Source organism: Coloeus monedula (genome assembly GCF_965178545.1).
Source record: "Coloeus monedula genome assembly, chromosome: 6".
Classification (NCBI taxonomy): Eukaryota; Metazoa; Chordata; class Aves; order Passeriformes; family Corvidae; genus Coloeus; species Coloeus monedula.
Genome location: NC_138786.1, coordinates 58899337 through 58922062, shown reverse-complemented (window position 1 = coordinate 58922062; position 22726 = coordinate 58899337). Strand labels below are relative to the sequence as shown.

At 43.1% G+C, this 22726-nt stretch overlaps 1 protein-coding gene across 1 annotated transcript in view; it reads left to right on the top strand.

Annotated features, from left to right (window-relative positions):
• Positions 1-4023: 4023 nt before the first annotated feature.
• Positions 4024-22726, top strand: part of SYT16 (synaptotagmin 16) — a gene marked incomplete at both ends in the record, with an annotated part of 36076 nt that continues 17373 nt past the window's right edge. Inside the window, one exon of the mRNA XM_082283086.1 lies at positions 4024-4579. Coding sequence (XP_082139212.1) covers positions 4024-4579 — 556 coding nt within the window. The remainder of the gene's footprint in view (positions 4580-22726) is intronic.

Genomic DNA, 22726 nt, shown 5'->3' with positions numbered 1-22726 from the left:
TGCAAGGGCTTTGCTAGCATCTTGTTAGATACAATTCTGGCAACTGCAAGAGGAGCAAAGAGTCCAGATTGTTCCCAGAACTAGGATAGAGGATTTCTTGGCCCAGTGTTGCTGCTGCCTGCCTTCATCTGAGTACATTTCTAACCTCCTCTCTGCTATTCTAAATGTGTGCTAATTGGATTCTAGTCTGAAATGAGGATCAGGCTCATTACAGTTTTCAGTAGCTCAAAAAATCTTACCTCTTCAAGCCTTCCTTATTTCCCCCTTCCATGAAAAGCAAAACGGCCTTACCTTTTGCACAGATCCTTGATGTTCTGGGCATCAGCTCAGATTCACACCTTGTTTTAGGATTTTTCCCCCTAAACTTGGAGCAGAGCTTCATGCTGGGTCAATCACACTGCTCTTCTTTGATGTCCACACAAATAAAGCTCCTGTTAATGGATATGATCCATTTTCAACCTGTGTTCTGCCTGTAAGGGAGGGGTTTGGTAGAAAACTATTCCAAGGGCCACACAAAAAGTGACTGAAGGAAAGGAAGTTTGTGCCTACACTCTGCAACAGAGTGAATAAGGAAAATATTAAGAAATGCACACCTGATGTCACTTTTTTAAGGAACCTACGTATCAAGAAGATTGAAAGACACTTTGGTGATATTATAAACTTCTGCATTGGGGTAGTGTTTGAAATTCTGGTAATAGTCTACTTTTTTTAGCAATACAGTAATTGCACCTCTCAATGGGAATGCTACTCAGGAATAATGATCCTATCAAGACAAGGGAATATAGATAGTAGTAAAGGTTATGATGGCTTCTGTGAGAGGCTTAGCATTGATCCTTTTAGCTATCTGATTTTCCAGGAGAGGAAAAAAACCCCTAACAACTTCGAGTTTAGCATGTGATTTGGTGTGAAAGTTCTTAAGGGTGGTTTCAGAAGATGGAACTTATAGTGAATTTGCTAAACTGCTTTTTTCCTCTGTCTTGTTTGACGAATACTTTTAAAAAGAAATGGATTTCTTTTTTATTTCCCACACATTTTATGCTTTTCTCTGTTCTTTTAGTTTTTTTTTTCTTCTAATGCAAGTCAAAACTGTTAGAGAAATCAGAAGTAAAAATCCGTTATGTTGAAAAGGCCATGTTGTGAAATATATCATAAACACGCTGTTAGAGCAGTGTCTCCTAATTAATGGAGAGAGCTCCTGGGAAACAGCAAGCCTGTAACACAGCTCAGCCCTCTTTGATCCTCTGGTGCGTTTGTAAAATTGTTGCCCGCCTAAACTTGTCTGCAGCTTGTTACACATTTTATCCATCTGCTGCAAGTACAAAAATAAACCATTTATAATTCAACTGAACTCCAGTTGTTCAGCATATCACTGACTGTGGAGTCTTCAGTAAGAGGGAGAGGATGGTAGGAGAAGAAAAGCAAAGGTGATACAGAGTCAGGCACCCTGGAAAAGACATTGTTTTTGCATGTAGGGATTATGTAGGCACTGGGTTGCAAGTTGCACATGGGGGTTGCAGGTGTTACTGCAAAGTGGTTCAGATTTTTCTGGTGAAATACACATCAGTGTCTGTCTATTGTCTATAAACTGAAATCAAACCACTTGTTGGAGTTCTTAGGATTCAATCCAGGCTATGTCCAGATCTTGGGTAGAGTTGTGGATGTGTGTACATGTGTGTGTTATATTTTTCCCCAGACTACAGGCAACTGCTTGGTATATGAAAGTTCACGTTCAAGTTCTATCTACTGCTTCAGATGACTGAGTGACCACATCCAAGTTCTGCAGGTGGCTGTAGGTCACTGCTTTACTTCCCTTACTAAAGTAAAATCCTGCCTTGAAAACTCCCTCCATCCTTATGGTTGTGGTACCAACCTCCCTGTGATGTTTGCCTGAGTGCGGTGTAGCCAGCCACAGCATCCAGAAGTGGGATAGCACTGTTGGACAAATCAGGTGTTAGCTTCAAAATCTAATAACAAGGGGAGCTAATTATTTCCTATGCAAATATCACAAGGCTATGTTCTGTTGATTTTTAGAACAGATCAGCACTTCATTTCAGCACCCATATATTTTACCTCCATTGGTTAGCCATCACTCCTGGATGCCTGCATCCCTCTGAGGGCTACTGCTGTCATGGATCTTGCTGCTGAGACAGAGGGAGAGCACTGTGAAGTTCTCCTTTCATCAAAAATGAGAGGTTCATTTGCTCTTGCCTGTAAATAAATGACAGGTTAAAATTTTATCCAGTATCTAGCACTTACCCATCAGAGTTTATTTCCCTCCAAGCCTGGGAGAATCTCACTGTTACAAGTTACAAGTACCATCTCCTACCAGTGATTTCTCTGGTGCTGTGATTTACCAGTAATCTGCATCTTGTTGAAAATGGGTTGTTTGAAGCCTTTAATCTCTTCTGGTCTATGAGAAAATCAGTTGCACAAAGCAGAGAGGCTTTGCCCAGGGCAGGGTTGGAAAGAGGAGAGTCAGTGAAGGGAACAGCTCACCTGGGAAGCGAGTCTCTGGCACTGTCTGCTCCTTGCCAAAGATTTAATGTGTGGCAGGAAGCTTTATCTGAGTCCCAGGGGCTGAGCTGAGGGCTGGAGGCTGCCAGACGGATGCTGGAACAGTGTGTGCCCTGAGCCCAGGGAGTTTGTGACAGCTACAGCTTTTAAAATGCCTTTGGTAACCAGCCTTCATTTACTGCCCTTGTTAGGGCTGCAATTCTTAGCACACTGAAGCTGACAATAAACCTGTTGGAAGTGTCTGCAGTATAAATCAACATCACTGAACCAAATTATTTGGCACAGGGTTTTTTTTAAGGTAAAGTCCTCTTAAGTCACTGATCTCATGTCTAAAATAGCTGCTCACCAAGCAAAGTCGGATCTTTCTAGTTTGTGCTCCATTTAAAGATCCACAACACTGATATTCCCACTACATTTCTCTGGAGATCATTTCATAAGGTAATGCACATTGCTGCTGAGCTTATTTTCTTGCAGTTACACTGTATTCATCCTTTTATACTTTGATTGCTTTCAGACCTCTCAATTCAGCAAGACATTGGTATTAATTTTTGAATCTTCTTTTTAGTTGTCTTTTAGACTAAAATCTGCACCTATTTAATTCTTTCTTCCTAAACCCATCATCCTATTTGTAGGTTTCTCCTTCTCAGAGCTTCTAAAAGAATATCTGTCTTGTGATGATGTGGGAAGATGTATACTGGGCAAAAAGGCATGTTAACTTTCTGCAAGTTATGTTTTTATTTAGAGTTTAGATGAATTTTGAGAAAGCATCATCTCGAGATAACACCAGTGCTTTTGTTAACTTGCTTCTGTTCCCAGTAATTTCATATCCATAATATTCCACCTCCTCTGTTCGGCTTTTTTTTTTTGTCATTTCTGTGAATGGCAAAACAACTCTGGGTTGTGGGCAGAGAGAGTTTCTTCACAGCCTTTCTGCAGCAAAGCATTTGAGATAGTTGTCTGCCATGGGCTGCTACTGCAAGCTTTAGGCCTGTCATTTTCATTATTCAAAACACAATTCTCCCCAAATTCTCCTCCTTTCAGTTTTCTCACCTGGTCATACTAATGCTAAGGATGTGATAGAAATTTGGGCCAGGAGGTTATCTGAGATTTTTGATTGCAGGTTGTTTTGTACCTTTTTTCCCCCAGGTCTGTTGACAGCTGTAACCAGAATGTGTGCACTTCAAAAAGGTACTTGTGTTCCAAGGTTCTGGTTCTTATTTTTATCTAAGGTTTAACAATCAAATAAAAGCTTTCCAGATCTCTGCAGGAATATGTGCAATTTGTCCATCATTTCTGGATTTCTGGTGGTATTCTCAATGGGTAAAAGTGCTTTTTCCATTTTCCCTTCTCAGTTCTAGACATCTTACATAGATAGTGTGTCGACAGGTGTTGATGGACAAGCAATTTACAGTAATTTCTTATGGTGCTTATTCTGTAGCTCCCTGAATTATAAATGACATGCTGGCAAAGCTGAACAACTGATCACCAGACACCGGCATAGTGTTAAACATGGCTTCTGAGGCTGCTCAGAATTTCCTCCAGCCACTGTCTTCTTGGATGTCTCAAATATACGAAGCGATCCAACAAGCAGGAGACTCCATATCTGCCTCACTGCTGAATTTGAGTGGAGTGGGTCATAAGCCAGAAGAAGAGAGGACCCAGGACTTGGAGAATAATGGAGGCGTTTATGAGGATTATTCTGAGGAATCAGATGATGAACGAGACCTGGACCTCTGGGATGAGGAATATTTCTATCCTAGAGAAGACGGTTACATTGGAAGCCCTGATCTGGTTTCACAAAGTCTCCCTCATGGCTCTGACATGGGTCCACAGAGGAAAAAACGGGTTAAAAATACCAGAGCTTCACCAGAGCAGTGCGTTGAAAGCTCCAGGTCTTTGACAGCCAATGGATCCTACTGGACCAGCGAAGATCTCCAGCCTCTTGATCGGCTTCCTCCCATCGCTGAGGAAGAAGGTGAGCCCTCTTTGAGGATGGGAGGTCATGAGCACAGCCTCAGCTTGGGTGGCTCCTTAAACGGTGCTAATGGCAAGGCACGCTGTGCAGGTAAGCAGCTGGCACTCGCCCTGACTGCATTATCCAGACCTTTCTTTTTGGCTGTTGATTTGATTTAGTTGCTAATCTGCTCATTATGTTCTGTATTCTCTCTGTTTCCCACAGCTAAAATAAAACTCCCCAAATCCCAAAGAAAAATCTAACCTTTCCAATTCTTCCCTTGTTTGTGAGACTAATCTCATTGAAAGAAGTGGAGATCTCCAGGGTGAAATGCTGTGTATTAGAAGGCAATCAGGCCCTGTTGCTGTAGCAAGGGGTGTTTTACTTCCCTCCCTGTTTAGTTTCTGGTAGTAGGACCCTTCAAAGGGAATGTTTAGCCTTAAGCCTTTGCTTTGAGAACCATCTGCCTTTGCGTCACTATATATATATATATATATATATATATATATATATATATATCTTTAATAGCAATCTCAAACCTTGTTTCTCTGTGCCAGGAACCTCAAGATGTTACTGTGCCATGTGCTGTGAAATGCTGTACTAAAAAGCCAGCCATATCTCATGATTTTATGGATGAAAGGCTCCCAAATCGCTTTCCTCCCCTCCCACCACCCCAACAGGCTTTTCAAAGAAGACTGAAGAAGACAGCAGGCAGGAGATTATGAGAAGGAGAACTGAGTTTGATATTTTCAGTTTTAAATAGGCCTAACTATGATTTCTGATCTTTAAATGACAGCAAGAGTGTTTTCAGGATATTGAGCCCAGGACTGAGTTTCAGCCATGTGACTTGTGCCCACTCAGTGTCACCACAAGTGTGGCTGGAGGTTTCCTGGGTCACAGAGGTCTGGTGGAGACGTATGTCCTGACTACACCCAGGGAAAGCTGCAGTCCTGCTGACATCCTTGGGTCTTGCTGGGATGAAGCTGCTCTTTACAAACATCCTAGGAGTGGGGATAAAGGTGGAAAGAGGATGGGGGAGGGGACTGGGTTCTACAATATGGAGCAGATGAAGAACTTAAGAATCACTGAGGATCTACAGAATTTGGCTTCAAATATCTAAAAGGGGTTTTTTTGTTTTGTTTAAGCAGGTGGTAGATGCTCTTGAAAATGTGTGTTTTATTATGACCAGGAGCTTTTCATCACTCTTGGCTTCTAGGGAAGTCTTACATATTTTCTGTGCAGACTGTGGAAGATCAGCTGGTTTGTTTTTGTATTTAACAGGAATATCAGACTGAGAGGGCATAAGCCTTAGACGGTGTTCTTTAATGACTGGAAAATTAGCTCTTTACTGCCATTTCTCACTCTGTTATGGCCAGGGAGTAAATAATTTAGAAGTGCTTTTGGTCTTGTTGTTCTGCCTCCCAAACTGGAACTGCTTGTTTCGTATTCCAAATGAATGATTGCCAGTTCTCAGGTTAAATACCTTGGAGTTGCATCTCTTGGAGCCCAGCCGCTACCTTCTGGTGCTCCTGTACATTGCCTGTGCAATATCCTGCCCACAGGGTTTGTCCATAGGCACTGAACCAGTGCTGCTGCAGGGCTGGATTTGCTGTGTGTGCTTGGATTATGTGACCAGTGTGTGCACAGAAGTCATGGAGCAGGGCACAAGGTGTCCATTCAGGGAGTGCTGGGGCCGTGGATCCTCTTGGACAAGTGCTGTCCAGGGCCTAACCTTGTCTCCTGCAGAGCCTGTAGCTCAGGAGGGGCTGTTGGAACAATTCACAGCAAATCCTGGGGCTCAGCCAGGTGTCAAATGCATCATTTGTAGTGCATCCTGCTCTCTCTGGGCCACACTCTTGCTCACAGCAAGTGGGAGGAAAGGTGGTGAGCTCTTATGGAAATGGGGCCCAGGAATGAGCTGCTGTCCCTGTCAGAGCTCTTTGTCACCTGCAGCCTTGTCTGCAGGGACATCTGAGAAAGACGGGTCCTAGGAGAGGGTAATGGACCAGATGGAGCTTCCTGGTGAGACTTAGGGACAGACAGATGCCAGAGTGACCCATCCCTGCAGCTCAAGGGAGGGTCCCTCTGGACCTCTCTCCCAGCTGAGAGCAGGTACTGGTCAAGTTGCTGTTCGACTCTCAATATTGTTTGGCTTTCCTTCTCCCTAAGCCATTGTGGACTGGAAGGCTGGTCCCACAGAGCTCCCCAGCACCTACAGTGCTGCTTCCTAGAGCTCTCTGCTTCCACACCAAGCACTTCAGGGAGCACTGCATAGCTTTTTGGACCCTAGGAAATATCATTCCAGATGGTCTCAGATAGACTTTAATCTTTTTATCTCTGCAATGTGCTGCACAAAGAGCCATGCAATGGTCTCAAGACTTCATAGTCATAAAAGTTGGCTGTTTGAGGGTTAGAGGGCTGGGAGCTGATGCCTTTTTTTCTCAGAACTAAGCCGTATAATGGGAGAGAAAGTGCTGAACTGTGATTTGAAAATGTCTTCCACAGACCCTTTGATGTGGAAGAACTCATTTTGCTCTTCTAAGTGAACTTTCACTTCCAGAACACACATGCTCTTTGTATTTTATTTTTCAACTCTTTATTTCCTCTTTTTCCTTTAGATTCATTCTCTAACATCAAGAGTGTGAACTCTTCTGATGGTAACCTAGACATGCAGAGAGACTGTAATACCCTGGCAACTTAAAATTTCAGTCATGGATTAAAATGATCAAGAGAAGATGTTTGAGGTACCCTTATTTCTGTTAGTTTTTTACCTAACCCTAAGTGACAATGTAAGTGACACACGGACTTGCTGACATTCAGCAAAGCTGTTCAGTAGCATCAAAATGAGCTTTGAACATTTTTTCCTTCCATTTGGCAGTTCTCTCCCCCCCCCCATTTCTGCAAAATACATGTTTCCTGTTTATCCTTGTATTATTTTCAGAACATTGCATCTTGACTTTATTTCACTTAATGTACCATATTTCTCTCCACAATAGAATATTTTAAAGCTAAATTGGCACAAAACAGTAGCAATGCTGAATGCTTTTTGTTGCCATGGAAATATTTCTGGGCACTTACTGAAGACCTGGTTGCCAATAGTAATGTAACAGAGAAAATAGATATGCTTCATTTAACAGCCACTGGTGATTAAAGAGCCACAGAAACCCGTTACAAGGTCATTCCAATATACAGTTTATTTGGTTTAGGGGGAAAAAACCCTGCAACCCTAGGTGAGAATAATTTTTTTTAAAAGAGATGCAAAACAAAATCCAATAAATGTTCCATTCTCTTAAACTGACAGCATGCTTCTGAGAGGAAATAACACTGTAGTTAAAAACTATCATTACTCCTTCTCCTTTTTATCAAATATGTTTTTGATCACATTTTTGCCTCCTAGGAAATGTTTCCTGGCTCCCAGAGTAGATTTTCTTAGGCTCTGAAGCAGAACACATATTATTGAAAACCATTTTTAGGCTTAGGGTTCTAATAAATTGTTTGAGCAATGAAATTCTTGGGTTTTTAAGTCAAACATCCATCAGATACCATGAGGCAGGTTAATCACAGGGTGCAGGTTTGGCTGCTTCCCAGTGCTGGTCCGTAATTAAATGATGCTAGAGTAAAGTTGTACTGAGGTTTCAAACAAATGCAAGGAAAAGTTTTTTTTACTTTGAATGCTTTTGATCCACAGTTTAATACTGAGAAGGTAGCTCAGCAGGAAGTATTGCAGTGCCAGGTGTTTGGTTTAAGAAGGAATGATGGCAAGGCAGAGGCTTCTGTGTGTGCAGATTGCTGCCACCAGTGGCAAATCATGTGGTTGTGAATTTTGCAGAAACAGATGAACTTGCTCTCTCAGACCCTTGTCCATTGTCTGACCTCAGTGTTTGTGACAATGTCTCACAGTGCAGAGCAGGGAGAGAGCAGCCCTTGCATCCCCCCATGGCTGAGACGCTGCTGCTCAGCTGACTGGGGGTGGCTGGCAGGAGCGTGGCTGCCAGATCCATCATTGCACATTTGGCTTAAGAATTTAAAAGAAAAAACCAACCAAACAGTGGAGCAATAAACCACATCTGAAAGTAGTGCACTGCAAGAAGGGTAGAGGTGGCCAGTCCTTCTGCTTCCCAGCATGAATCTAAAGGGGAAAAAAACTGTAATAACAAAAAAAATGAAGAACAGCAATAACTGCAATGAAAGCAAGGGCTTTAGCCCACTTCTCCTTCAGGGCTGTCATCCTTTGCAAACAAAAAGCCAAAGTGACCATTAAGTTCTCAGTCTCTGCAGACACTGTCCCGAAAAGGCACGGGGACAGACACAGCAGCAGAGCTGAGCCTTTTGAAGCACAGCTGAACTATTTTTGCCCAGCAAGTGCTGTGGTGGAAGCCTCCCAGGCTGTCAGACACTGCTCACAGCACTGGAGTAATTTACAGGTGAGGACAGTACTTCCACTGCAAGGAGAACTTAGAGATTTTTTCCCCCCCCATCAACTGGACAATCTCAGTGCCAGCTAAAGGTTGCATTTCAGTTGCGCTACAGTAATTTTTATGGCCTTGGAATACTAGGAAGTGTGACACCCCTGTCTAGATGGCTGGCTGGTTTTCCTCAGCACATGTGTAAGGAGAAGCACACCTCTGAGGCTCTGGGAGTTTTTAAATCTAGAAAGCACTATTGCATTTACTTACCTTGGCCTCTAGCTTAACAGGGGTCATTGATTTTTGCCAGTAATTGCTGTAGTAAAGGAAATTATTCTTTCTGCTCTGTATGAACACTCCTGACCTCAGTAAATGACCCTTCACATGGACAGGAAATCCTAGGCAAGAAGTGAGGTTTTCATTAGGTCCTGTAAACCCATATAGCAAAATATACCCATAAGAAAAAGATGTTGATTATGTGATAAATTAAATTTCTGCTTGAACTTGAGACTGAAATAGCTAGATGGCCAGTCTCCACATTGAGAAGTGAAGTGTTTATGAATTTTATCACCTGTCTGGGTATGGAGCCAGCCAGTGTTCTAGCCAGAATGTAGGCCTATAAAAATCAGTGCCTGTGCTCTAAGAAGGACATTTAAAGAGGCTACACTGAATCAATACCACCACAAGCACTAAGGGAATGAAAGCAAAGGCAGACAGTGGACAAAAACACTTCAGAGAAAATACTCCTGGCAGCTCGAGTGGGACGAAGCACAAACGTGACTGGGGGCATGCATCTGGTCTCTGAAGAACATGATACAAGCCCATGGCTTTCTGAAGTGAAGTGCAGACGTGAGCTTGCATTGAATGCTTTCTCTCTGGGAAATTCAGAACCACTCAGAGTGTTTGTGCACAGACTTTTGTCCTTGAGAAGGTGGTACAATGTTCCTACTCATATTTGAAGTACTCCTTTGCGGTTCTGTGTCTTCAAATTTTCAAATTATAAGGGATCTTCATCCAGGAGTCAGTGGGGATAAGAGAACACAACAGCTGTGAGAGGAGGGTGGATTGTGGCATGTCAGCTTTACAGCTGGGGAAGTGAAGCCAAGCAGTGGTTCAAAACACAAATTTTCAAAGGTGGTACCATTGCCAGCTCTGTCTTGGGCTTGTCAGCATTGCTTTTCATCCTCAGTCAATGGTTTTAGACACAGTATCTTTGTCAGCCCGCAGTAGATCAGTGGTTTGGGTTTTCACCAAGTTCCTTGTCTGGAGGGCAAAGCTTCCTTGTGCCCATCTCCCTGGGGGTATGGGGAAGGATGCTCTGTTCAGGAGTACTTCTCATCTGCTCTTGTCATCTAGAAGGTTGCATAAGCTGTATGGAGAAGGATTTATTTGAGAGGATGAAATGGATTTTGCCATTCTGTGCAGTTACAGAACAAATTGTGTGTGAGCGTGTGTGTTTGTGCATGTATTTTCTGATCCACTTTTGCTAAGTGACATCCTCTTCCCACTCTCCATATGGCAGTTGCGACTCTATCTTCCTCTGGGAAGGTTGTTTAGGACTCAAGAGACTTCATTTACCAATAAACAGCATCTTGGCAGCATCTGGGAAATGCTGCCTCTCTCCTAGAAACCCTGCCTCCTCACCTTCCCTCTCCTACTACAGGCGAGGCAGGTGTGAATGATCTCATTGTGTTGTGGTGGAGGTTACATGCAGGCAATACTAGCAGCACTCTGTGCAGAGCTGGAACATAGTATTTCTGTGTGCTGACACAAGCAGTAGTACTGCTTGGCTTTTTTTTTTCTTTTTTTGGTGGTTCTTCTTTTCTGTTGCAGTTGTTGCTAGCTTGGCCTGCAGGGGCTTGCTGGAAGCACAGATGATCCATCCCTGTTACCTCCCAGCCTCCTTGCATTGCTTAACAGCACAAAACCCACTAATGTAAGGTTATATAAGATGGGATCACTCTGCCAAAAGGTGAGCTGGTGTTGATCTTCACCCTTTGCCAGGTAGGGGTGTGGATATAAATTCCCGTGCCTAGTTAATTTTTTGGCTGTTGTAATGACCTGGTGGCAGCAGCCATCCTTTGGAGTGGCCTCATAGACTCCTGAAGTGATTTTAGTAACCAAAGGGAAAATTCATTTTCTGCAATGAAAAGAAATAGGGAGATTACAGTCTTGGAGGTAAAACTGCGTAGTTTTAAGGACAGGGAATGTCATTGTTGGGCTCTGGGGGTCTTGCAGGTAATGAGGAAGGTGTGGTTGGGCTGTACCTCCACAGATGCTGTTTGTGTGATTCTCATGCAGTTTCCACAGATGGACTTAGGGACACTTCATCAGTACCTATTTGTAGACCAGCATGAATGACTTGGGTTGAATCTTAAATCAGTCCATAGCAAAATCTGTAGAAAATCCCCTCCCATTGATGCCTTAAGAGGCCTCCTAGAAACAGAGACTAGAAAGGAGTAAGGGAATAAAGGTAGGTATTTATTTGAAAGGCCTTCAAAGGTACCCCTGGGGAGCCACAGGCTATTGCCAAAATGGACCCCAAGATGGACCCCAGGTCACAAGTTCTTCACACTTTTATAGGTTTGGTTCATTTGCATAACAGGGTTAATTCTCCAATTAAAGATTCAGTTTAATGATGTAATTCCCCTCTGCTTGCCCCCCTTAGCGGCTCTTTGGTTTATACTTTTTGGGCCTAGGACAGTCTGGGTGTCCTTGAAGAGCAGGCCTGGGGAGGCTTTGTTATGTCTACCTAGCATGAGAGAGCAGAAATTAACAGGCTACAAGAAACTTCAGAGTTACACACTGAGCAGTGAAGAATCTGAAAAATATAAAAGTTAAAACCTAAGGCATCACCATGACCATGGAAAGAGCTGATGCTCTCATGGCATCATTGCACCACCTAAAAGTTCCCTTTTGTCCAGGCAGGTGCTCCCCTCCTAGAGAGCTCAGTACCCCTGTGAGATGAAGTATCCCTGGAGGGACTCATGAGGACTTTCCCCCACAAGCTGGGTGTTTGGAGGCATTTATCTCCTTGGGCTGAGAGAGATTCAAACCTGTACAGTCTATAGAGCATAATTGTTGTGGGAGTATTTTCTAGCAAATAATGAGACTGGTGGTGCTGGAGAGAAAGCCCTGAATTTGGATTAATGAGAGCCCTGTGGTTTGCTGGAGTTCTGTGTCTTGAGGTCAGTTTTAAGGGTTAGACTTATAGCCATAAATAATGTAGCTGTAAACCCCTTGGGCCTGAGTTTTGCAATTGCCTGTTATTGATGTAAAACTGCAGCTGAGATACAACATCCTTCCCCAGTCACACAGCTGAGCTGCTTCCCATGCCTGGCCTCAGGAGCAAGCCACTGTGTGGTGAAGTAGCCCAGCCTCTTGCTTCCAACAAGACCCAGCAGCCCCTTCCCTGTTACTTTTAAACCAGGTGAGTTGGCCATGTGACTGCCAAAATTGAAACAGAGGGAAGAGGGGAAGGGCAGGAGGACAGGGTTGTTTCTTTTGGGTGACAGCTTCGGTCCTGAAGGCACGTGAGTCTTGCTGCACCACATTCCCACCCACTGCTGCTCCCAAAGTTGGTGATTTTCCCGGGAGTGCTGTGGTGTTACTGCAGCAGTGAAGGGGAGCTGTGGTGAATCAACCCTCTGGCAGCAAAGTTACAATTAGAAAAATCAGTGGGAAAATAAGTATCTGCCTTGTTGCAATGCTGTTGTTTTCTGTAGCAAATCCAAACAAATATCTTCTTGAGGGAGTTCATTTCCACACTATTAATCAGCAAACAAAGGCTTGTGGGTGTGAAGCTGATGTTTGGGTGCTGTGAATGGTGTGTGCATACACTGGGTCTCATGTGGAGTGCTGAAACTGCTTTAAAGAGGAGCAAAGTCAGTGACCTGAGTTTCCTGGACGTTTCCTTGGCCAGTTTGATTTCTGCTAGCTGAAAGGAACTAGTGCCAATCCAGAGAAGCTTCCTTAGATGTACTGGAGGAAGTTTAGGAAGTGACTCCCTTGCATTTGAGGAAGTTCATATCCAAGCCAAACAAACAAATAGAAGAAATGATGGATGGGGAACCTGAAGGAATTCAACCCATTGTGGTATGAAAGCTACCAGGAAAACTGTCATAAAAACAATACTGGTGAGGGGAAAGGTTTTTTTTGTTGGAAGGAAAGGACAGTGTTTTCTACTTTACCAACCTTTGGCATCCAGCAGTATGTTTAGTTTCTGAGCCCATGAGCCTTTCCAGCCCCACACCCCAGAGCACACTCAGCTCCACCTGTGCTCTGCAGTGTCCCCAGTGTAACATGACATCTGCTGACAGAAGGTGCTTTTCTGCCTCTGCAGCTGCACATTTCGTGCACACAACCTAACCTGAGCTGCCAGAGAGCTGCAGGCTGACTCATGGATGTAACTGCATCCGCACCAGGGGTTTTCCTGTCTTAGCAGTGTCTCCTACAGTGTGTAATCTCTCTTTTCTTCCACTTCTGCACTAATCCTGAGCCTGTGCTAATAGAACCCAGTAGCACAAATGAAGCCTGACTCATATTTGCTCCACATGTAAGATGTAAAGTAGGTGATTGGGAAAATCAGGGATGATTGTGGTTCAGCCTCTTGGCTGCCATTTCCTGTAGCTACGGAAGAACCTTAGGCAGCACAGTGAGAGCCAGTTTGATATGGAATCCCATGTTCCTATTTTTAAAATCCAATTTTGGGAGTAGGAAAGAAACAACAGGAAAATATGCCGGTTTTCATGCTATTTTCTGTGGACAGTCCTCTATTTCTTTGCACAGCAGCGCACAGAATTGGGGTGTATTGCTCTGACTGCTGTATCGTTTCACTGTAGAGGTGGTCAGAGCCAAAAAATGCTTTTTTCTCTGATTCCTCTCTCTTCTGTTGTTTTGTTCTCTTTTCTTAAAAATTATTTTTGTTGTAAATATCCCCTGGTACAAAGGTTTCTAAGCTGTGACTCTCTTTGCCTGCATTTCATGCAAACACCCAAATGCACTCCCCTTGGGGAGCTTCCCAGTTGGTTTGGCCATGGGGTGAGGACAGATGGAGAGGCAGAGATGGCAAAAGCAGGGCACTGTCTATTGACGCTTAGCAGAGAGGGGCAAACCTCACCTTTAGCACTGGACATCAAATTTTTCCCTGTTTTTTATACCTGGCAGAAAGGGATGAAAACACACAGGGATGGTGCAAGGAGAAATCCTCTCCATTAGTAAAAGACCAGGGGGTGTTAGTCAGCAGTGTCCTATCAGTGTGTAGAAGTGTGGGTCTACTCCAGTGATTTTGAACACATTTGGGATCTAAGGGGGGGGTTTGGATTGGGTGCCCTCCTCCTCAGTCAAGCCTAAATTAGGCAGTTGCATTACTTTGTGCATCAGTTTGAATTCCCAGTTCAAGTGTCTGACAGCAAGAGCAGGAAGAAGACTCCAGACTGAAAACTACTACAGAGCTGTAGCCACCTAGGAATTGATAGGAGCAACTCCATGTGTGTTGCTGCGTGTTCCCTGTACAAAATGTTCCTCCTTTCTCTGAGAAGCTTTAACAAATCCCATGTTTGCAGCAGACCTTGCCTGTTTTCCAAAGAAAAGCCCTTTTCTTTCTGTGCACAGTTCTGGGTTTTGCTGAGGTAGGAGCTGTTACAGATCACTGTTCCTCTCTGTCATCTTGATCATGAAAATTTTAAGGCCAGACCTGTGTGACTGTTTCTGTAAAAGCAAATAGCACAGCCACAAGTGCTCCTGGGATGCTCTGAGTGCATGCATTATGCATAGATGTACTGATATTGTCTTGTTTATGTGATCAAATGCATTTCTTTTGTGTACTACTTCTGCTTCCTTCAGGGCTTGGTGATGTTCCCATTGAAACTCCCACTGACTTCCGTACAGCAGAATCAAAATCTCTAAGACAAAAGTGGATGCAGAAGAGCAACATTAAATGTATAGGAAAACCAGAAATTTGGCATTTGGAAAGTTTCCATTGTTCAGCCAAAATGACTGTTGTTTGTTGTTTTTTAATACGTAGGCAGACAGGATATGTGCAGTACCTCTATATTTCACACCTACATAATGTATTTTATTCAGTAATTCTTTTTCTTGGGTAGGCTTGGAGCAAACGATAAGTTGTTCTTTATACTTGGTAACACTGCAGAGACTTCTTGAATTATTTATTTCATGCGTTTTAGCTTGGTGTATTTGAGTGCCTGTAAGCTAACTTTGTAACTGACTGGGTGTTTGAAATTTCTAAATAAATAGTGGTAGTTTGAAATACCTTGCCAGAAAAAGAGGTCACCCTTCTTCCCCCACTGTCTCCTCTGGGGAAAAAAAAAAAAAAAAAAAAAAAAAAAAAAAAATTAAAAAACCCACATGCCTCCTTAGGAGCAGTGGGAAGTTGATTTGTAAAACAGATGCTGCATAGAAGTAATTGAGTTGAAGTTGCTAGAAATATGTATATGCTACACAACATCTGCAGATCTCAAGATGTATTCATTATCTCTCCAGAATTTAGATTGTAATTACGGGCCCTTTATTTAAGTTTCCATGGTGATAGAGAAAATGCTTCCCCCTTGTCCTTTGCTAATCAGGACACTTGTGTGTTTGAATGGTGATCGTTTTCCTCTCCCCTGGGTTAAGTTACTTTTATTAATACAGAGATATTAAGTTGACACGGAGCTGCTGGCTGCTCAGGCAGTGATTCAGCAGCAGACACATCAGGCATTTGCTGCAGATTCCCCAGTGCCACCGTTTAATTAGCCTGTGTGCTTCCAAATATTTGTGAGGAATGGCAGCCACTGTCCTAACAAGTGATGCAGTCGTGCCTTGGGGATTGGGGAAGTTGAAATCAAAGTCAAGCAGCCAATAATATATCACACCATGCCAAGCTTCTCTCCTCCATCCCCCCTCCACCCCCCCCCTTCCCCTCCTGTCTTAGCAAAAGGGCTCTGCTGTGTTTTGCAGGGAGTTGCAGGCAGGTCAGTGCCCTGACAGGAGCTGTCCAGGAGTCCTGCATCCACGTGGCCTTTGCAAAATTTCTTGTAACAATCGAAATTTCACGTTATGTTTAGGCACATTTATCTAAGTTTACAGCCTCACACCTGTAGACCCAGAATTTTAATGTTACAGTTGTTTGAGAAAATGGTGAAAGGTGTGGTTTAATTACTAAAGATGTTATTTTACACAGGATTTTTAGAAAGTTGTTTGAGTGAAATGTGGGCTTTTGGTTAAACTGGGATAGTTTTATATTTTTGTCTTAATCACCCAAAAGTTATACACATATAAGTAGAACTTAATAGCGTTTGCTGAGCAATTAGATAAATTTTGTAGAGCTTACATGAGCTGCAGGTAGAAATGCAGGTAGTTGACTGAAAGGAATGTTTATTTTTATGTGTTTTGATTATTTGAATAGATCACATTTAAACCATGGGGTTGTTACAGCTTGAAATAATTTTTATCTAAGAAAATTTCAAAGAAGGTTATTTTTAATAGCTTACATAAAAGTAATCAAATTTTATGACAGCTGGTCACCGACCATTTACAAACTAATGTTTAAAAATTTTTCACTTTTATCAGAGTACAAACACAGCTTTTTTCCTCCAGCTGGGAGCAGTTTTCCAGCAGGAAGAGCAGGCTTGTTGTCAAACTGTGGCACACCACACCAGAGGGTCAAACCTACCAGAGTGGTGGCATGAAAGGGGTCAGCTTCTGCTGGGATCAGCTGGCTTTGGTGCTCTGTCCTGGGAGAGGAGTGCAGTCTCCTGTGCAGCAGCAGGCAGATTTATGGAGCTGTGACAGCACTTGTCATTAAGTTTATACTGCAGATTTTTAATAGACCTAGCAGAGTACGTAAAAGCAGGTTCCAGTTTCCTCACCTGTGGTTGATGTGAGGTTTGAGGCAGAGGAAGGTGCTTAGCTTCCCAAAATGGGAGAGCCTCCTTCTCCACTGCTCAGCTGCTAGAGTTTGCCATGGAGATTACCAAAGTGAGTCTTGGCAACCAAATCATGCCCTTCATGCTGCAGAATGAGCAGTGGCCTGACCACACTTGACAGCTGGGCTGTTCACACACAAATCTGTGAGTGCAAAGTCACTGCTGCCGTCCCACCGCTTCCAACATCCTGCTGCTGTGCTCCCCTGGTGCTGCTGGCAAGGACATCAGCAAAATGCTTCTGTGTTTCCACCCTGACCAAGCCAGGCCAGGTATATACAGCATGTCCTGAGCCTTCTTTTCCCCATCTGGCAGGTGCTCAGCACCAAGGAGGGTACAGCCATCCCCTGTGCACCGCACGTGCTGGCAGCAGGAGGGCAAGGGCAGCACGGGGATGTGCTCAAATGTGTTATCTTCACTTTTAAAGGTTAGAATTTACATTGGTCTCCCGAGCTCGTCTGCTGCTGGCAGATGGAGTCAGCAGTGCCTGTTAGCCACGTGCAGTATTTATGTGTTTGTGGCGCTACCCTGAGCAGGTTACATCTGAGTTGCTTTTTCTGCACAAAAGAAGGTCTCTCCCCACCTTGGCAGGGGCTGCAGGAGAATGGAAGCATGAAAAATTTTTCAAGTCCTTTGTTTGCTACTTTGCTTTCGCACATGCAATGATTTTACAGGTGGTTCTTCTGTATATTGTGACCTTGTGTTTTGCTCTGTTAAAAATCTTCATTAAAAAAATAGGTTAACATGCAGAGTTGAGCAGGGTCCAATAACATGTAAATGTTGCTGATACAATATGACATCACCAAGCCCTCCAGAGGTTTGAAGCAGCAGGTGATTCTCCAGTTCATGCCCTGGTCCTCCCTAAATCCTCGGTCACTTTTTCCCCCCAGAGGGTGCACCTGAGAGGCAGAAGTGTGCTGTGTCCTCTGGCTTCTGGGCCAGGGGCAGCAGACTGTCTAAAGCCTGAGTGGTGTTTTTCTCCCAGTGAACAGATACGGGGAGGAGGACAAACAGGCAGCACCTTCAGGCAATAACCATGACATGATTAAACAGTTTGAGACCTCTGTGTCATGGTCACAGAGTTTTTGATCAGAAGCACCTGAATAAAAAGCAGGTGGAGTGTAGACCCAAATTCAGCCACTTGCCCTCCAGCCACAAGGAGCACAGGACAGAGGTGCAGAGGTACTGCTTGCATAGAACAGGGTTAAAGAAGTTGGAGTCTGAAATCTGTAGCCTCAACGCAGAGAGGTTCCTTTGTTGTGGAGAACAAATCCTGGTTCTTCCATTCTCTCTTGCTAAACCTGGTTTCCTGATTTTACCTGCAGCTAAAATGCTTAGAGGGATGTGTCCAGGTCCAGGACTTGCTGAAGTTCATAAATATCTTTCCATTAATTGCATATTGTTATTGAATTCTGTTTCCTTAACCTGCAGGGATTCTCATGGACTTTTATTGGAAATTTTTCCAGAGTAAAGACTGCAGGACTTGGTTCTAATTATTTTTTATCTGTGTCACATAAGTCATCTCTTTAGCAAGCCTTTTAGCAGAAGCTGAATGTCTCCTTTTGTAACGACTTCACAAACACAAGGTGAACATTGAATGAATTATGCTATATCGTTTGCCAGTGCATATGCCAAATGTCAGGCAATGACAGAAACTAAAAATTTATGGCACAGAAGGGAAGAATTTTATGATCTTCCATGGACTAATGTAATGACTCTTTTATACAAACAGAGATGAAATGCATTTAAAAACATAGCTATTTAGAAAATTGGCCTGAACACATTCTAAAATCTGGAGAAGTTCATTATAGAGAAGAGCCATAAAAGTGCCCTTTGTTTTTAGTTCAATAGAATGTTTTAATTTTGAAATATAATTGCTTGAATTTAATGCACCCTCCAATTAGATCATTTGAGGATATGTCTCTCCATCTAGCTCTTCTTCTGGTACAACACAGTGCAGAGTTGCTCTTATTTTCAGAGGTGTCTAGCTGGTGGCATGATCATGAAACATAAAAATCTGTGGATTTAAAGCCATCATTGTGCCCCAAGGGTGTATCACACACTGTTTGAGCTGAGCAGATCCTCTCGGTGGGAGGAATGAGGATCTTTTGAAAGTGCTGAGTCCAGACTGGGACCATGGCATGTTCAGGCTTTGTCTGAGACTTCTCTTCTTGTATACTCTTAACAAGTCTTTTACTCATATTGCTGGTAGTTTTCATCTCTTACATAATCCAAGATCTATGGCAAACTCAGGCACACAGTGAAGCTGAGCATCTTGGAGAGCCCTGAATAACTTCTCTCCCACTCAGCCTTGGCATACGGCAAAGTCTTCTCACATCATGTTCTCACAGGAGAGTTTCCTTGACCCCCTGTTTCTGTTTTCACTGTCGTGACAGTCTGCACTTTGGACTCATTTTAGCTTTAACTTTTCACCTGTTAAAAAATCTTTGTAGTAACCTGAATAGATCTTGGAGTGCACACAGCATGAAGGAAGTGTTTAGAAGATGCTCTGGGGACTTGAACAGGCTTGAATGCCAGCTCTGCCCACAGCCTCGCTGCAAATCACCCTGTTAATAAAGAGCCTATTTTAGCTCTGGAAACATGGAGCCTTCTCAGACTATTACCCAGCATGTGGTAAATTAAACAATCTTGGCCTGATTGCATAATGCCACTTGAAATTTAAGATCCTTTTTCTCTTTAACCCCTAAAATTTACAAGCCATTTTTGTTTAGATATATTGTAATTAGGTAATGATTCTGCTCCTTTGGGGCTCTTCTAGGAAGTTTTTTAGCACTCTTTTGGTGGCTAATCTCAAAATAACCAGGGGCAGGAGCACTGCTTGGTCTCCCTGCATCATGTTTGTCTCAGTGCAAGAGGTGCAGGGGTACTGCAGGGTGGTTTGGAACTGGGGCTGTAGCAGGTGCCAGGCAAGAGGATTGCTGCTGTGTGAGGGCAAATACACCTCAGTCCCACTAAGCCATATTTCTGCTGTCTTATAGGAAGAGGGGTTTGAAAATCACTGCTTGTAGCTAGGAGGATTTCAAGACCAGACATACCTAGATCCATTCTGAAATGCTTTCCTCCTCTGGACAATATTTAAAGAGGTTTTTAACTTTCTCCGTGAGTTTCTATACAGTCTAAAGAAGAGATCTATTTTCTTTCAAAGAAAATACATGCTTTCTTTGGTTTTATTTTAATTTTTTTTTTTTGTGTGTGTGTGTGTAAGCACAGTGATTTCTTGGAGTCCACAGAGAAAACTTGGCCTTGGTCAGCACAGGTAATAGGCACACATAAATTCTTCATCTGTGTTTCTTACAGGTTAATGAACTATGTGGTGTTAATTTAGCAAGATCTACCAGGCCTCATCTTTTAACTCTGGCATTGGGTTTTAGGAAGTGATGAGACTTCTCAGGACATTTCTTTGGCACGTGGTAATGATTCATCGTACTGAGGGATTGTGTGTCACTGAAAAAAAAGAAATATACTGTACATTAGCCAGAACATTTACCTCCCATTATGAGGAGGGACTGCACAATATTTTCCAGCCCGGTTTTCAGTGTTTGATGTGCCAAGCATTCTTTGTATCTTTGGAGACACACTTCCATATCCCAGCTCCTGTTAGGGTTCTATTAGGAGGTCATGCTCATCCTTTCATCTGATGGAAGTCACAGTTTCTTCACAGACAGTTCTCCAACTCTGAACACAAACTTCTCTGATTCATCGGTGATTTCTGCTACCCAGTATCCCTCTTGCCTTCTTGCTGGATTGTGTACATGTGACCTGAATGGGAAAGTCTGGGAGACAGGATTCTTAAGATAAATCACACCTTTTCATTGTACAGTACTATCTGCCCTTAATTTTAGAATTGTCTGCTATTGCTCTGCAGGGACTCTTGGCTAATTAAAGTTCAGATAATGCTGTCTCAACCTCTGTTCCTGATGCTGTGCTGTTTATTCACATCAGGTATTCATAAGACGGTTGACATTTTCTTCCTTAAAGATCTCTCAGGTAAATTACAGGCATTTTACTGCTCTGACCTTTTCCTTTACAGGAGGAACTTTTGTTTTCAACATTTATTTTGTGAGTATAATGTTGGAACGGATGTAATTGGAGAGGTGTAGTTGTTCTAGTCTGTATAGTCAGGCTATTACCTGTAATGATCATCTAATACTGGTATTTATACGTGATTATCTCTTACCAAACTGCTTTAAATTTAAAGAAAAAGCCAGACTGTTTCACTGATTGGTTTGGGTGAATCACCTTTTCCCTTACTTCCCCTGAATACTACATTTGCTTTCCTAACACATTCATTTTGTGCCTGAGTCTTAGGGAGATGGTTGCTCTATTAATACACTTCTGGAGTTCTCCTGCTACGGGTAGACTTTTATGGCTTTAATGTAGTTTTTGAAAATTCCTCTATTATTGATCTAGATATTATCCCAGCAGGAGTCAAACCCACAAGACAATTGTGTGAGGATAATTTCTTACTACAGAAGCATTTTATTCTGAAAGCCTGCTGTGTGGTGTGTGCTTTGATGGATGACCCACTGTTTAAATGTGTATTAGGCATTGGCTTGCTAATTAAATGCCTTAAGGAGTGCCTGTATCCATTCAGTCTCTGTAAATGCGTGGAACTTCTGTTATTTTATTTCTTCCTTATGCTCTTATGTTGACTTCTTTCTCTTTTCTGAATTTGTAGAGAAGAACGGGGGTAATGGCAAAAAAAATTAAATTACTTTCTACCCTCACTCAAGACTTTCAGCTCAGGGCAGAGGTGAGACAATAAGGGCTCTCAGTTTCAGGACTAGCTCTGCCAGATGGGAGGATGAGGAGGAGGAGAAGAGATGGGTTTGGCATTTCAGAATGGAGGGAGAAGAACACTCACCTGGAGTTTGAGAGATATGAATTTGGATCCCTCTTTGCTCCTGAAGGACCATCTCCCATGAAGAAGAGGACCATAATTACAAAGCTGTGAGATGCTCTCAGACTTCTCAGTTGTAGTGACTGTGCTTGAAGCATTTTGCTGGGAGGGAGAGTGTGAGATCATTCATAGTTGAAGAAAGGGGGTAAAGCTATTCTCCTAATTTCTGAGTTCTTAAATTGAAAGAGCAGCCAAGAAGAGTAGCAAGGACTTCTGTTCATCTGCAGGAAATATTTTCTGAATATAATCCCCACTCCCCTCATTGGATTTTGTGTGTGTGTGGAGCAGATAAGCATCAGAAGCAGCATATTTGCTGCTAAGGCCAAACATAAAATTTCTTCAACTCAGAAAGATTTGGGCTTTTTGTTCTAAGACAGAGGGATGTGTAGGGAATCACAGAATGGCTCAGGTTGGAAGGGACTTTCAAAATTTATCTAGTCCAATCCCCCTGCCTTGATCAAGTTACTCGGAGCCCCATCCGGCCTGGCCTTGAACATTTCTAGTGCTGGGGCACCCACAGCTTCTCTGATCAGCCTGTGCCAGTGGTCTCACCACCACATTGTAAAGAATTTCTTCCTTATATCCAATCTAAATTTACCTCCTTCTGTTTAAAACCATTACCCTTGTCCTGTCACAACAGGCCTTGGCAAAAACTGTCTCTCCATCTTTCTTATGATCCCTCTTCAAGTATTGAAAAGCAGCAATAAGGTCTTCCTGACATCTTCTGCTGTCCAGGATGAACAGCCCCAACTCTCTCAGCCTGTCTTCATGCAAAAGGTGTTTTAGCCCTCGACAATTTTCATGGCCCTGCTCTAACAGGTCCGTGTCTTTCTTGCATGAGCCAGTCCCCTCAGGACCCTGGAATGCATCTCATCTGGTGCCATGGATTTGTGTATGTTCAAGTCCCTCAGAGGGTTTCAAACCTGATCTCCTAAGATGGGTGGGACTCCATTCCTCCAGTCCCTGCCTGGAGATTCATGGACTTGAGAGATGTGGGACAAGCAGCTGA